Source organism: Dromiciops gliroides, chromosome 2 (genome assembly GCF_019393635.1).
Source record: "Dromiciops gliroides isolate mDroGli1 chromosome 2, mDroGli1.pri, whole genome shotgun sequence".
NCBI classification, from domain to species: domain Eukaryota; kingdom Metazoa; phylum Chordata; class Mammalia; order Microbiotheria; family Microbiotheriidae; genus Dromiciops; species Dromiciops gliroides.
Genome location: NC_057862.1, coordinates 135,768,720 through 135,784,882, shown reverse-complemented (window position 1 = coordinate 135,784,882; position 16,163 = coordinate 135,768,720). Strand labels below are relative to the sequence as shown.

General features: G+C 40.2%; 1 protein-coding gene across 1 annotated transcript in view; it reads left to right on the top strand.

The window, feature by feature from the left end:
• The window catches only part of LOC122738403 (60S ribosomal protein L8-like), an 80,200-nt gene that overhangs the window by 19,864 nt on the left and 44,173 nt on the right, over nucleotides 1-16,163 (top strand). Inside the window, 1 exon segment of the mRNA XM_043980448.1 lies at nucleotides 9,431-9,809. Within this exon segment, the coding sequence (XP_043836383.1) occupies nucleotides 9,431-9,809 (379 nt within the window).

The following is a 16,163-nucleotide window of genomic DNA, read 5'->3' as shown; positions in this document are numbered from 1 at the left end:
GTGTGTGTGTATGTGTATGTGTGTGTGAATCCACAGGAAAGCCAGTCTATCTACAAGAACTGTATTTATTTACATTTAATCTCTTTTTGTTTATTTTTAATCTATTTATACAGGGAGTTCCAAAAGTCTTAGTACAGTTTGATGCTACCTCAGCTTTTGGTATAGTCTGTATATGATCCTAGTGTCTCCCCTTTGAGAAGGTAAGCTTCTTGTGAATAGAGATTTTTCACTTATTATACATATGTCCTGAGAGCCTGGCCCATAGTATATCCTTAATAAATGTTTGTTGATTGATTGAAGAATGTCTTAAATCCTCCCAGGTCATGGTAATAGGAACTTGGGAAAGAGGAGTTAGGACTGTGGGGGAAACAGGAAGGCAAGAGAAGACAGGACAAAGACAAGATAGACCAACAAGTAATCAGCATAATGTAAAAAATTAATAAAGTCCCTGATTATGTTTGGGGCGGGTGGAGTATGGGAGAGTGAATGAGGAATTGTACTACAAGTTTAATTAGTATCTTGAATCAAGTTGGGGAAAGCTTTTTGGGGAGGTAGAGCTTTGGGCTGTGATTTAGAAGAGGGCATGACTTTGCTAACCCTCCCAAACACTTCACATTCATGATTCTGGGAAAGAAGCTAGGGAGTATGAGGAAACCAAATTATTTCCCCCACTCCTTTCATCTTTCTTAGGTCAGAAATACTCCCACTTGTAGGGAGAGTTAGAATTCTCCAGACTTCATGTCTGCTCAGTGCAGGAAACTCAGAGGATAAAAAATTGTAGCAGTTGCCTGTATGGAATAAAACGTTCATCACATCCCCAGACGTGGCTGTTCCTGGATGCAATGCTCATTCAGTCCCAGGCTGTTAACTCCAGGGGTCCTTTCCAAGCCCTTCTGTGGCTATATCAAAGGGTCTGGGAGATTTTAAGGACTGGATCTGGATATATGAACAATACCCATGACCATAATCAAGTTTCAGGGTCATGTTGCCACAGACAAATGCTTTTGGCATTTGTCTGGATTTTTCTTTTTTAAAGCCAGGTGGAAGCTTTGGTCTGACTTTTGTGGAATCCATATGTACCCTATTTTGTGCAATAGATGTATTTGTTTCTGAAAAGCTGTGCCCTGGATTTTTATTAAAAGAATTACATACTTTCTACAGTAGGAGAGCTCACTATTTAAAGGAGCAGTAAGGCATTTGGAAAGAAGAGCCAGACTTGGAGTTAGGAAGGCCTTGAGTTGAAATCCCATTTCTGAGACTCACCAGCTCTGTGAATATAGGTTGTCAATTTGTTTCTCTTGATCCTCAGTTTTTCCTTCTGTGAAATGGGCATAATGATACATCTGGTACAAACCCCTCAGGACTGTGGGAGATAATGTTTGCAAACATTAAACATCACCATCAGCATCAGATATTGTTATTCGTAATGTAAGTAGCCACCCCTAAAGTACATGTTGTTGTTAGTTTAGATTATCGCATACCATGGTAATATCAATGCACAGACCGTAGTTTGTACCAGACTTTTGCTGCTTCTTTATCCTCAGCATCTTTTTAAAAATCTTCATTCATTCTTATCTTTATGTTCAATTTAGGGAAGTCATAAAGACCACTGGTGATTCTCTGTGGTTTCTGGCTTCTCCTTTTGTTTTAAGAGACACTTTCATCACACACTCTTCACCTCCTAATTGTGCTCCTTGAATTCCAGTCTCGCCTCTACAATCCATAATCTATATGGCTGTTAATAATCCTAAAGCACAGGTCACTCCTCATCTTGAAAAGTCTTAGTGACTCCCCATTTTCTCTAGAATAAAATATAGATTCCTCAGTTTGGCATTTAAAGCATTTTATAATCTAGCTCCAACTTAGATCTTTTCACACTTATTTCCCATTCCATCCTTCACCTCTGTTACTTGACAAGCAGCCTGCTCCCATGTTTGGGACTTTCTCCCTCCTCACCTCTCCCTCTTGGAATCCTTTGCTCCCTTCAGAGTTCAGATCACATTCCTCCTCCCACATAAGGTGTTTCCTTATTCTTCCCAATAATTAATACTACCTCCAATGTTTAACTCATGAATCAGAAAATAATCCTTTGTTAGACCATGGATCCTGATTTGGGGCTCATGAGATGTGATAACCCTGCCCGGCTCTTCCAAATATTTTTTTGTGTGTGTGTGTGTGTGTGTGTGAGGCAATGGGGATTAAGTGACTTGCCCAGAGTCACACAGCTAGTAAGTGTCAAGTGTCTGAGGCCGGATTTGAACTCAGGTACTCCTGAATCCAGGGCCGGTGCTTTATCTACTGCGCCACCTAGCTGCCCCCAAATATTATTCTTATTTACAATCAGGTCAAAAAGGCACTAATATTTAGAAGTCTTTCATTTCGTATCCTTTAATTTGAGAACATCAATAACAGACACTCTAAAAGGCATTTCAAATGATTTTTACAGTAAGAATTTTGTCAAAGTTTCATTTAAAGTGAAGAGATCCATCAAACTGCTAGTGATGAAAGGCAGATATTATTGGTGTTAGAAGGGTCATGGGAAGGTAAGCAACTAATATGATATTGGTGGAACTGTGACTTAGTACAGCCATTCTGGCAAACAATTAGGTATACTCTAAGAAAAGTTACTAAACTCTCCATGCCCTTTAATCTAACTATTCCACCCCAGGGACACATCCTGAAGAAGTGGCCAAGTATTCTACTTCCACAACATCTCTCGCATCTGTCCCTTTTTCTCTGCTCACACCTACTTTAGATCCTCTTGGTCTGGATAATAGAAGTTGCCTCCTAATTAGCCTCCCTGCCTCTGGTCCCTTTCTCCTCTGGTCCATCGCCCATGTAGCTTCCAAAATGATTTTTTTTTTTTTTAGTGAGGCAATTGGGGTTAAGTGACTTGCCCAGGATCACACAGCTACTAAGTGTTAAGGGTCTGAGGCCGGATTTGAACTCAGGTACTCCTGACTCCAGGGCTGGTGCTCTATCCACTGTGCCACCTAGCTGCCCCGTTTTGTTTGTTTGTTTGTATTTGGTTTTGTTTTGTTTTTCTCAAAGTGATATTCTTAAAACTAGATTCTTAGGGCAACTAGGTGGCGCAGTGGATAGAGCACCGGCCCTGGAGTCAGGAGTACCTGAGCTCAAATCCGGCCTCAGACCCTTGACACTTACTAGCTGTGTGACCCTGGGCAAGTCACTTAACCCCTATTGCAGAAATCTGCTTCATGTGATTGTACACATATAACCTATATCAGAATGCTTTCTATCTTGGAGAGCGGGGAGGGATGTGATGGAGGCAGAAAAATTTGGAACTAAAAATCTTATGAAAACAAATGTTGCAAACTATATTTACATTTCTGGATGTGGAGAGCATTTTCCATCATGAGTCCTTTGGAATTGTTTTGGATCATTGTATTGCTGAGAAAAGCTGTCTATCACAGTTGATCATCACATGATGTTGCTGTTACTGTGTACAATGTTCTCCTGGTTCTGCTCACTTCGCTTAGCATCAGTCTACTTAAGTCTTTCAAGGTTTTTCTGAAATCTGCCTGCTTGTCATTTCTTATAGCACAATAGTATTCCACAGCAATCATATACTACAACTTGTTCAGCCATTTCGTCTTTTTAATTTCTTTGGGAAACAGACCTAGTAGTGGTATTGCTGGGTCAAAGGGTATGCACAGTTTTATAGTCCTTTAGGTGTAGTTCCAAATTGTTCTCCAGAATGGTTAGACCAATCACAATTCCACCAACAGTGCATTAGTGTCCCAGTTTTTCTAAATCCCCTCCAATATCTGACATTTTCTTTTTCTGTCACAGTAGCCAATCTGAAGGGTATAAGGCAATATCTTAGAGTTATTAATTTGTATTTCTCTAATATATAGTGAGCATTTTTAAATGACTATAGATAATTTTGATTTCTTCTTCTGGAAACTACCTGTTCATATCCTTTGACCATTTATCAATTGGGGAATGACTAGTATTTTTATAAATTTGATTTGGTTCTCTCTATATTTGAGAAATGAGGCCTTTATCAGAAAAATTTACTATAAAATTCCCCGCCCCCCCAGTTTCCTGTTTTCCTTCTAATCTTGGCTACATTGGTTTCATTTGTGAAAACCTTTTTAATTTAATGTAAGCAAAATTATCCATTTTCCTTCCTGAGATCCTCTCTGTCTCTGGTCATAAATTCTTCCCTTATCCATAGATCCAACAGGTAATATTTTCCATGCTCCCCTAATTTGCTTATGACATCACCCTTTATGTCTAAATCATGTACCCATTTTAACCTTGTCTTACAGTGTAAGATGTCAGTCTCTACTTAGTTTGTGCCAAACTGCTTTCCAGTTTTCCTGACAATTTTTGTCAAATAGGGAATTCTTGTCCCAAAAGCTTAGATCTTTGGGTTTATCAAACACTATATTATTATGGTAACACTATGGTCATTTAGTACTATGTATCATGTATCTAATCCATTCCAGTGATCCACTGCTATATTTCTTACTCAGTACCAGATTGTTTTCATGATTACCACTTTGTAATATAGTTCGAAATCTGGTACTGCTTAGCCACCTTCCTTCACATTTTTTTCATTGGTTCTCTTGATAGCTGTATATATTTTCACACTTCATTTTTGCATTGAATTTTGATGAATCATACTTCTTTAAAAGGAAGAATTCAGTGAGTTTGCACATGGTTATCACTATGACATTTTTTTGTTTGTTTGTTTTTTGGTTTTTTGCAGGCAATGGGGGTTAAGTGACTTGCCCAGGGTCACACAGCTAGTAAGTGTCAAGTGTCTGAGGCCTGATTTGAACTCAGGTACTCCTGAATTCAGGGCCGGTGCTTTAACCACTGCGCCATCTAGCTGCCCCATCACTATGACATTTTAAAAAGGCATCAATAAAACTAAAAAAGTGAAGGGATTTACTTCTTCCAAAAACGTATGAATCATTAGGGTAGACCAGATTCCTAATCATTAGGGTAGACAGATTCCTAATACTGGGAAACCACTCAATTATATTAAACAAATTTCCAATATAATTGAGAAATATTTTTAAAATAAATAAAAATAAAATTGAACAGAGATCATTTTAATATGTGGTTTTCTGAGTCAAAATTTGTGGCCTGTAGGGATATTTATTTATGGTTTACTGGCCCCTGTCTCTATTTGAGTTTGACACCACTGGCACTGAGAAATTAAGTGCCTTAACTGGAGCCAGACAGCCAGTATGTGTCAGAGGATTGACTTGAGCATGGGTTCAGCAAGTGACAGATGAAATGAGGAAACAAAGGTTCAATTTTCCAAGCGTGTCGATTTATTAAGCAATGCAAGGCAATTGCCCAACAAATTGGGACCAGGTCAGTTCCTCAGTTTAGGACTGAATATAGAAGAGACAGATTTTTGTACCTTAAAAACAATTAATCAAATTAATTAAAAGGAAACAATATAGCATTAGGTAATATGATTCCTAATTGGAGGAAAGATTAGGGACTTTCCAAGTGAAGAGGAGGGTAGTGAACAGGTACAATTCCCTGAAATCAGAAAAGGAGATATCCCATTCCCCCTCTCCAAGTGTCTGTGAACAGTCAAAGGAATGTGGAAACAATAACTGATTGTTGAGTTTGGGGCAAGTTTTCAGGTGAGACATATGGGTTACTTGGGATGTACAACTGTGAGAAAATTCCTTGTATCAACCTTTGGATCTGACCAGGTTTCTGGTGCTAAGCATACCCTAAATCCTTAGTTAAGGGTCTCTAAATAGCAGGTAGGGGTGGTCCAGTTTCCCAGCCATGCTGGGCTAGATTCAAACAAAGCAATAAGATTTTTTCCTAATTCCCACAATTGAATAAAGTTTTCTCACAATACAGAATTTGGACTAGACCCATAATTGAATAGAAAGGGATAGGGGCTGGCTCCAGACCTGAATCACAAGGTGGAATGAATGGGGTTCACTCAATTTCCACAATTAGCCCCTTTCTGTCTTAATAACCTCAAATCTCTCACCAGATTTTCCCATCTCTGAGGCCAGTTCTCTATATTATACCATACTGCCTCAGGATATAAAGTGGGGGAGGGGGTGAGGATGACACAGACCTTGTCTTCAAAGAGTTTACATGCATACAAGTTATGTACACAAATAACTATATTACAAATGAGAAGATGATAAAGTTCATTGGGTCAAAGAGAATGGCATGAGAAATTCAAGGAGTAAAAGGTTCCTTCTCTTTGGAGAATGTGGGGATAGAGGGGTCAGGAGAAGTTTCATGTTAAAAAAGAAAGGTATTAACAAGAAGAGATGCATGTGGAATCTATTCCAGAACACTGATAGTCAATTGCATATTCATCAAGGCTAGAATGGCAATGGGACGACTGGGGAATGGTGAATAATCTAATCAGACTGGAGCATTTTGTGCATGAGGGAAGTACTGTGGGGAAAAAAAGATTACAAAGGGAAGATCATACATTTAGAGCTGGAAGGAATCTTAGAAGTTATATCGTCCAATATCCTCATCTTGAGGAAACTGAAGCTTAGAAGTGAAGTGACTTTTCCAAGATCTACAGTTAATAAGTAACAGAAGCAGGATATAAGCTTAGTCATCTAACTAAATCCAGTGCTTTCCTCCCCAGTACAATTTCTCTAGGTTGATATTAAATTGTAAAGAACATTATATTTTCTCTGGTATGCAGTGCAAAGCCCTAAAGATTTTGAGCAAAAAACTGAGAGAAACAGATTTGTATCATAGGAAGATGACTTTGGCAGTGGTGTGAAAGCTGGATTAGAGGGAGAAAAGTCTGGTTGCAGGGAGACCCGTTAATTCCATTACAATACTTGATGAGAGATAATGAAGGCCAGAAGCAGAGTGGTGACAATGGTGGAGGAAAGGGGGAGGTAGATGTGACAGAGATGGTTAGCAAATGATTGACAGATCTTAGCAAGTGATAAGGGTCAGCTGAACTGACTTTCTTGTCTGTTTTTCACACATAATATTCCACCTCCTAGCTCTGTTTTTGTACTCTGTCCCTCACACCTGAAATGCACTCACTCCTCATCTCTTCATCTGAAAAAGCCTTAGTTTTCTTCAAAGCTCAGCTCCTTCACCAATTCCTACATGGAACTTTTCCTGATCCACTCAGCTACTAGTTCTTCCCTAAACTGAAATTTACTAACATCTATCTATCTATCTATCTATCTATCTATCTATCTATCTATCTATCTATCTATCTATCTATCTATCTTCTATCTCTGTCCCTATTGTACCCTGTTCCCTAGACCCATATCACTAACTACCTATTGGGTATCTCCAACTTGATATCTTATAGGCCTCTCTAATTCAATCTGTTTCAAATAAAACTTACTACATTTCCTTTCAGACATCTCCTTCCTCCAAAAAAAGTTCCAGCTTTAATATGGCTCCGGCTTACATTTATAATCTTATTTTACATTATTCTTCTTCATACATTCTATTTTCTGGCCTAACCAACCTATTTTATTGTTGTTCTGTTGTTTCTAAGTCATGTCTGACTCTCTGTGGCTCCATTTGGGGTTTTCTTGGCCAAAACCTGGAGTGGTTTGCCATTTCCTTCTTCAGCTCATTTTACAAATGAGGAAAGTGAGGCAAACAAGGTTAAGTGACTTTCCAAGGGTCACACAGCTAGTAAGTGTCTGAGGCCAGATTTGAACTCAGGAAACCGAGTCTCTCTGACTCTAGGCTCAGTTCTGTATCCACTGTGCCACCCAGCTCCAACCGGCCTACTTGCTATTACCTAAGTTTGGCATTCCATCTCCTGTCCCTATAACTTTTCACAGACTGTCTCTCCCATGACTGGCATATATTGTCACCCACTTAATTTGGTTCCCTAAAAAGTCTCAAGACAGATGCTAGATTCCAGGGGATCAGGGGGCATCTATATGGGCAAAGTTCAGCAGATCTTAGAGTTCTCCCCAACTTTGTCAATATAGAGCCATGGTAGGTAATTGAGCCAATACATTTTCTTTGTGTATTTGAGTAAAACAGAAAATGTTCTCAATGCTCTATTTTGCTTCCAAAATGTAGATACTACTTTTGTCTCTGAATGTCCTAGTTAATTCTGTCTTTCCAATGGAGTCAACAAGTCTTAGTATTTTGTTTGTTTGCAATGGGCATGTTGTAGCTAAAAGGCTTAATGCTTTCTGGTAAAGTAATTTGAGATCATGGAATCTTGACCCTAGAGCTAGCTGAAAAGGCCATAGAATTCATCTAGCTCACTTTGCAACAGACCCAGAACAGGTAAATTATTTCCTGAGGTTCACAACAGCCAGTATGTGACAGAGCCAGAATTCAAACTCAAGTTCTCTCCTCCACTTCACCAAATGACTGAGTGAAGTGCTTCTTGACTGAGGAATGGACAGAAAAAGTAAAACAAAAAGCCACTGAACCCATCTGCATACATCAAGGGAAATGGAGAAAACAAATGCTTTGCCTACCCAACCAACAATGATGCTTAGCACTAGGCAGCTTCACAAGCAAATAGGCCATTTAGCATCAGGGGAGGCTCTAAGCATGGCCCTGAATGAATAGCAGTGAAAACTGAAGAAAGAAGGATTTCCTGGCCCCAGCAACAGATTTGACAATCTAGGCCAGCTCTAGGAGGGCTCTGGGTGTGGGGCAAATCAAGTTATACATTCATTCCCATTTCTATTTTAGATGGTGATGCTTTGTTAAAATGAGCATTAAGGGTGGAATTAAAGAACAATGTTTATAGCAGCTCTTTTTGTGGTGGCAAAGAACTGGAAGATAAGACAAGACCTATCAATTGGGGAATGGTTGAAGAAAATGTGATATATGAATGCAATGGAAACTATTGTGTCATAAGAAAATATAGTTTCAGAGAAACATGGAAAGATTTGTACAAACTGATATGGAGTGACATTAGAAGAAACGATAAGTCTTCTGGGTAAGAATTATTCACCTTGTAAATGATATAGATACCTGCCCCACCTATCCTTTGCTCTCCTACCCCATGATTCCTTTTAGCTGCTTTCTAATTGTAACTAACCAACTCTAAGGGCTATTTCCCCTCTCTCTCCAACTTATATCTGAGCCAGTTCTTATCTATTTGGTTTAACAGTCTATTCATATTATCCTTTGTTTTGGTCCATTCTATTAACATAGTTAATAGAGACTCTAACCTAACTGGCACTGATGGCAATGATAAAGAGAGACCTCAGCATCATTTTTAGGGGGAAGGGGATTACAAAGAATAGGGAGCAGAGGGAAACAGCATACACTTTGGATTTGGATTTTTTATATGAATAATTCAGTGGCTATGCCAAGGTTGAAATATTTTCCTGTTTTCAGTAAGATGTGAGAAAAGGAAATGAATTTTAATGAAATGTTTTGGTTTACTTTATCTGAGACTCTTGGTGTAGTGGGATTCCCACGCCCTAAACAGATGTCAGCTGTTTTATACTCTCTCCTGCAAAAAGACAGAACAACGTGTGGCTATCACACCAGGACTTTTTACTTCCACCCAGCTCACTGATGTTCCTGAGGTGACCCAAGAACACAAGGCCTATAGAAATGATAACCCATGTGAATGTCTCAGCCTTCCAGAAAGCTGTGGGATCAAAACCACAAGTGATAATTATGATGTCTCACCACTGCCTTCCCCGTCATCCCAATATGTCTCCATAGTGGGAGAAAAACACCTGTTGGGGGTTCCTGTAGGCTTGTATATCCCTGCCCTGAGGTGTACAGCTCACTCTTTGGCAGACAGCCCTAACTCCTTGAGTGACCACTCCCAGGAAGAAATCAAGCTTGATGCAGAGGAGGTACTTAGGTTCTTAAAACAATTTCTTTTCTTTTGGTGGTAGAGAGGGGAAAGGGAAATACTTGAAGAAGTGTGGGAAGGAATGCTCAAAGTTTCCTTTTCAGGTGAAAAAGTCCCCAGAAGAAGGTGAGGTCAAACCAATGCTGAGGTCCATGCCAAAACATGACTTAATTTATTGCTGATTACTCAGTATTTGTTTAAGAGCTGAAGTTGTTGGAGGCAGGCTTCAAAGTGAGTTATGACTGACTGACCACAGGCTCTCCTGTAAATGAGCCCCTCTAATTGAAGAAAACACCTCCTTAAAGTGAATTCTAATCATTCAACTGAAAAGTATTTCTCAAGCTCTTATTGTATGCCTCCCATAATTCTAGATGCTGACGAGAACTAGAAGGCAAACCCCTGCTCTTCAGGAACTTATAGTCTGATGGGTGAGATGAAATGTGTGTATGCTGGAAACAGTTAAGAGGGGGAAGCCCCAGCAGCACAACATCAGAAAGAACAGACTCAAATTCTAAGTTGTATGGATTCTTTCAGCTACTACCCATCAATCCATCACATATTCTATTGTCCTGTCGCAACCCTGAGTGAATATATGAAAATATTAACAGTTGTTGAAAAAAGTCATCTTCTAAAGATGTTACTTTGCCCTGAAGATCTAGTAATAATACTCTCCTCAGATACATAACATTTTAAGGTTCTCAAGTCATTTAATAAATACATATCGGGGGCAGCTAGGTGGCGCAGTGGATAGAGCACCGGCCCTGGAGTCAGGAGTACCTGAGTTCAAATCCGGCCTCAGACACTTTACACACTTACTAGCTGTGTAACCCTGGGCAAGTCACTTAACCCCAATTGCCTCACTAAAAAAAATAAATAAATAAATAAATACATGCATACATACATACATACATACCATTCCTCCAGATTTGGGAGGGAGTCATAAGCTTCAATTTGATTGGTAAGCTAGAAGAGTAATCAGATTCCACATCAAAATTCTCATACTGCTGAGCCTCTTTCCCCCACTGCCTCCACTCCAAGATTCATTCCCGGGAGAAGATCATTCCTCACATTTAGGGAGTGTTTTAAAAGTTTGCAAAAATACTTTCTATACATCATCTCATTTAAGCCACACAATAACTCTGTGGGGTAGTTAGTACAGGTATTTTTGTTCCCATTTTATAGATGAGGAAACCAAAACTCAGAGGTGAGATTTAAACACAGGCCTTCCTGACTTCATACCTAGCACTTGATCTGCTATGGCACATTGAGTATTCTTCCCATTTTGTCAGTAAGAAAGAGAAGAAATTAGAATTCCAAATCTGGGCTCTCAGAGAAGCCCCTTTCCCAATATTCCTACTATTCAGAGACTCATTTCTAGGAAGAAATAATAATAATTTAAATGTATATAGCACTTTAAGGTCGGCAAAGCAGTTTTCTCACAACAATCAGTCCTGGGAGACAAGTAGTGCAGCACATATTATTAGCCTTCTTTTACAAATAAAGAACTGGAGACTGCTAGAGGCCAGGAGACTTGCCCAAGGTCACACCACCTGTGTCTGAGGAGAGATTTGAACCCAGATCTACAGACTCTGGGTGCAGCTCTCCATCCACCATGTCACACTGTGATGACAAAATTGGATCTTTTAAAAAAGGAAATCTTCTGAGACAGCAAACACAATTGGAGAAAGGACAATGAAAAACAATGTAAAGATGTCCCTCTTACCCTTTCCTATTATTCTGGCTTGGCCCCTCAACTAATAGAATATCCTACATTTCTTCAAAATCCTTTAAAAGCTTCTCTGTGGGAAATTTTTTCAGAATGGTCCGCCCTTAGAGATAACTGGTGTTGGAAGAAATGCTGTTCATTACCCTGTTATGCCCTACATCTCCCTAGAATGAAATGCCTGTGGCTTCTCTTGGAAAGGTCTTTCTTTCACCTGCGGGGAAGTGGAATGCAATTATTCTGACCCAAGGGGTAGTGAGTTCCCAACCTATGGCAGCCCTATGTACAGTGGAGTCTAAGAAAGGAAGATATACCTGATAAAGATCTGGTTCCAGTAAAGAATCAGGTGGGAGAAAAGCAGAGCCTAATCAAACAGTCCTACCTACCCAAGTCCTTTGAAATCTTTGGTCCAACCAATAATGAATGAAAATACCTGTCAGAATTGAAGGTGATGGAAGAAGATATGGAAATACCATGGGACACTGGAAGATATACTAGATTTGTAGTCAGGAATATGAATTACCTGTGTGACCAGCAACCTTTCTGGGCCTCATTTTACAAGATGGTTTCCAATATCTCTTCCAACTCTAAACCAATAATGTTATCCTAACCCTACTGCTCAGCCTGTCTAGCAACAGCAGCCACTTTATCTCGAAACTGTGACTAAAAAAAAACTGAGCCAGGGGATGCAGTAGATAGAGTGCTGGACCTGGAGTGTGCCTGCAAACACTTACTTGCTGTGTGACCCTCAGCAAGTCACTTAACCTCTGTCTGTCTCAGTTTCCTCCTGGGTAAAAGGGGGATAATAATAGTATTGACCTTCAAGGCTTGTCTAGAGGATAAAATGAGAAAATCTCTGTAAAACAAATTTGTAATACAAAGGCTTTGCAAACCTTAAAGCACTATGTAAATGCTAGCTATGATTATGAACTCATTGGTCCCCTTAGCTGAATAATAGGCAGAACAGATCACACACATTGTATGATTTAAGGGGTCTTCAGAAATATCTTTAGCAACCCTCCATAATGCTACCCTTCCCTCTTGCTTGGCCTGAAAATCCTGCCATTAAAATCATTCCATTTTTATCCCAGTTTCTGAATAGTGAATGTTATACACATGTTACATTAATATACCTGCACATTAGGATGAGGAAGTTAATCAGGTACGCAAGTTGTCACCTTGGAAGAAGAGAGCACCTGGCTAGACAAGCAATTCCTTCATCTTTTAATTATGATGTTAATTTCTGAGAACCCAAGTATAAGACTTAGGTTCAACTTCATTAAATTTCATCATATTGGATCTTTTTTGTTTCCTGCTCCTCTTATTCACTGTGCCAGCTATACCCACAATCATTGTGTCATTTGCAAATTTGTAAACATGCCATCGATACCCCAAGGAACAAAAAAGATGGAACTCATGATTGTGGCTCTGTATTTTCCCCTTCGTTTTCCATTAGTTGCCAGTGAAAGATGGATTTGGGGTTGAGGGATATGTTCGGATAATACAAAGGGCCAAGTCAGAGGGTTACAACAGGTTATAAAGTCTGGCGGGAATGCAAAGAGCAAAGCAGACTTTTCATTTCTTTCAGTCTTTCCATAGGGACTCTCAAATCCATGTGTCAGGACTAGCATCACGCATGCTTGAGATGTGTGCAGGGAGATGTGAGACAACATCCAATGAATCCCCTGGGGCAGGCGGGTGAAGCGTTCAGCAGTGTGTTTACCACTAGGAGAATAAGCAGAGAGCTCTCACTGGACTTACCAGTCAGGAGCAGTGATTCTGGTGAGCGGAGCGATCCATGCCATTCCCACCTCTGACCCTTAATCTTGAGGATGCTTGATAGCATTTCTCTACAGAACACTTTGGGGATCCCTTTTCATGGTGAAAATGAGGGATATGGAAAATAGGGTGGGAGGATATAGTCCTTACTAGCCACTCAGTGGTATTGATACTGCACACAGCTCACTAATTTAGTCAAAAGACATTCATTAAGCTCCTACTATGTGCCAAGCACTGTGCTAATCTCTGGGGATTCAGAGAAAGTCAAAAGACAGTTTCTGTTCTGATGGAGCTCCTGGCCTAATGGGGGAGACAATATTCAAACAAATATGCACAAGGAATATATATTATGTATGACATGTATTTATACATATCCATATACACATACACATATACGCAGAGAGAGAGAGAGAGAGGATAAATTAGACATAACCAACAAAGGAAGGGCACTAGAATTAAGGGGGATCAGAATAGGCTTGTTGTAGAAGGTAGAATTTTAGCTGGAACTTCAAGGAACTTCAGAGAATCCAAGAAGCAGAAAAAAGGATGGAGAGCATTCTGGATTGGGGTGATCACCAGTTAATATGCCCAGAGCCTGGAGATGGGACATCTTGTTTAAGGAAAATGAAGGAGGCCAGTGTCATTGGTATGCAGAGTACATGGTGGAGAGTAAGGTATAAGAAGCCTAAAAAGGTGGGGGAAGGCATGTTATGAAGGGTCTTGAATGCCAAACAGAAAGTTTTATATTTGATGTTGGAGGTGATAGGGAGCCATTGCAGTTTATTAAGTGGGAGAATGACATGGTCAGACCTGTGCTATAGGAAGATCACTTTGATGGCTAAGTGGAAGATAGACTGGAGTGGAGGAAAGACTTGTGGTAGGCAGCCTAATCAGTAGGCTATTAAAATACTCCAGGCATGCAGTGATAAAGGCCTGCACCAGGGTGGTGGCAGTGTCAGAGAAGAGAAGAGGATATAGTTGAGAGGTGTTCAATTGCCTCAAACTTCCGGGGCCATCTCTAGTCATCCTGATGCATATCTTGCTACTGAACCCAGATGGCTCTGGAGGAGAGAGTAAGGCTGGTAACTTTGCACAACCCTCTCTGACTTAAATCCAATTCACTACAAGTCAAGACATCACCCAGGGTGTCATGGTCTTCTACAAGAACAAAGGACGAAGACCAACAAAACAACAATAACAACAACAACAAAAGATAACAGTAATAGGCCTTAATAACATATTGACTGTAGAGAAGGGGCTGAAAGAGAGTGAGGAGTCACACCTAGATTGTGAGCTTGGGTGACTGGGAGGATGGCAGTACCCTTAAGTTTTTCAGTTTGAGGTGTGAGACTGGAGGTTGGGAGAGAGGTAAGGGCTTGATAAATAGATCTGAGAATCAGATCTTAATCCATAGGAGCTAATGAAATCCTGAAGTGAAGTAATATAGAGGGAGGAGAGAAGAAAGCCCAGGACAGAACCCTGTGTGTAATACACCCCGGGGAAAGTGAAGTTGGGAGAGGTAAGAAACTCCACAGGTTAAGGATGACCATGAGCCAAATTAGTTGTGAACTATACCTCTCAGGCTAGACCAGAACTGAGTCTGAAGTGCTGACAAAGGAAGGACAGGTTCTATTCATGGATAGAAGAAAGACAGAAAAGGGCAAAGTCTTGTTCATGCCTCTCTGGAAGAAGGGAGCTAGAGTAGCTTGACCTTGGAGTGTTGCTTGCTGGCTTACCCAGAGCTTTCACCTTGAGTGGCTTTCCAGTCCCATCTCCACCTTTTAGTGCCAAGGTGAAACAAGAGTTTCTAAGTGGATGGCAGCACCCCACCTTTAGGAGAGAAAGTATAAAGCAGGTAGGTATATGTTGATAGGGCAGCTAGGTGACACAGTAGATAGTGTGCCATGCCTGAAGTCAGGAAGACTCATCTTCCTGAGTTCAAATCTGGACTTAGACACTTACTAGCTGTGAGACCCTGGGCAAGTCACTGAACCCTGTTTGCTTCAGTTCATCTGTCAAATGAACTGGTGAAGGAAATGGCAAACCACTCCAGTATCTCTGCCAAAAAAAACCCCAAGTGGGGTCATGAAGTCGCATACCACTGAACAACAACAAAAATATGTTGATAAGAAGGAGAAAAGTCCAGAGTGTGGACTGGTTGTGAGGCCTTGGATGTTGAACTTTGGAGGAGCAAAGTGGTAGCATAGTAAAAGAAGGCAAGATATTTTGAATAAGCGTCAGTCATTCTTTGTGTTTGATCCAGACTTCTAGACCGCATGATTCTAACAGGGGGGAAAAACCAACAAAATACCAAAAACCCCAAACATTTCAATCCATAAAGTCAATGTTTTATAAGAGAAGAGTGGCACCTAGAGAGAGCTAGAAGTCTCAAGCAGCCTGCTCACCTTCAGATTCTGGGAGGGAAGAGTTCGCATAACGGGAGGCAAGAGAACTAATGTAGCCTCAGTTGTATCTGATTCGCCCCTCCCCCTCCCCAAGTCATTAACAAAGACTGACACTGTACTCTTTATCAAAAAATCTTGTTCCCTAAGTGGTGATACAGGATAATTATCTCAGCATGCAATCAGCACACCAATCTTCTTCAAAGCAATTTGTGGCAAGGATATGCATTTTTAAAATAGATTAAATTTTCAAGAGCCTTACTTTTAAACCTGGTCAGAATGTATTTAAAACTCACCTGGAGAGATGATGCATATATCTCTAAACTGCAGTTCTGTCTCATTAGGACTTACTTAATTGAAGCAAGCAAAGTCATATTGGGATAGTCCCAGCAGAAAACCCTTTATCTCAAGGCAACTATGTCTTACAAGGCCCTATAGGTAAACAAAGCAA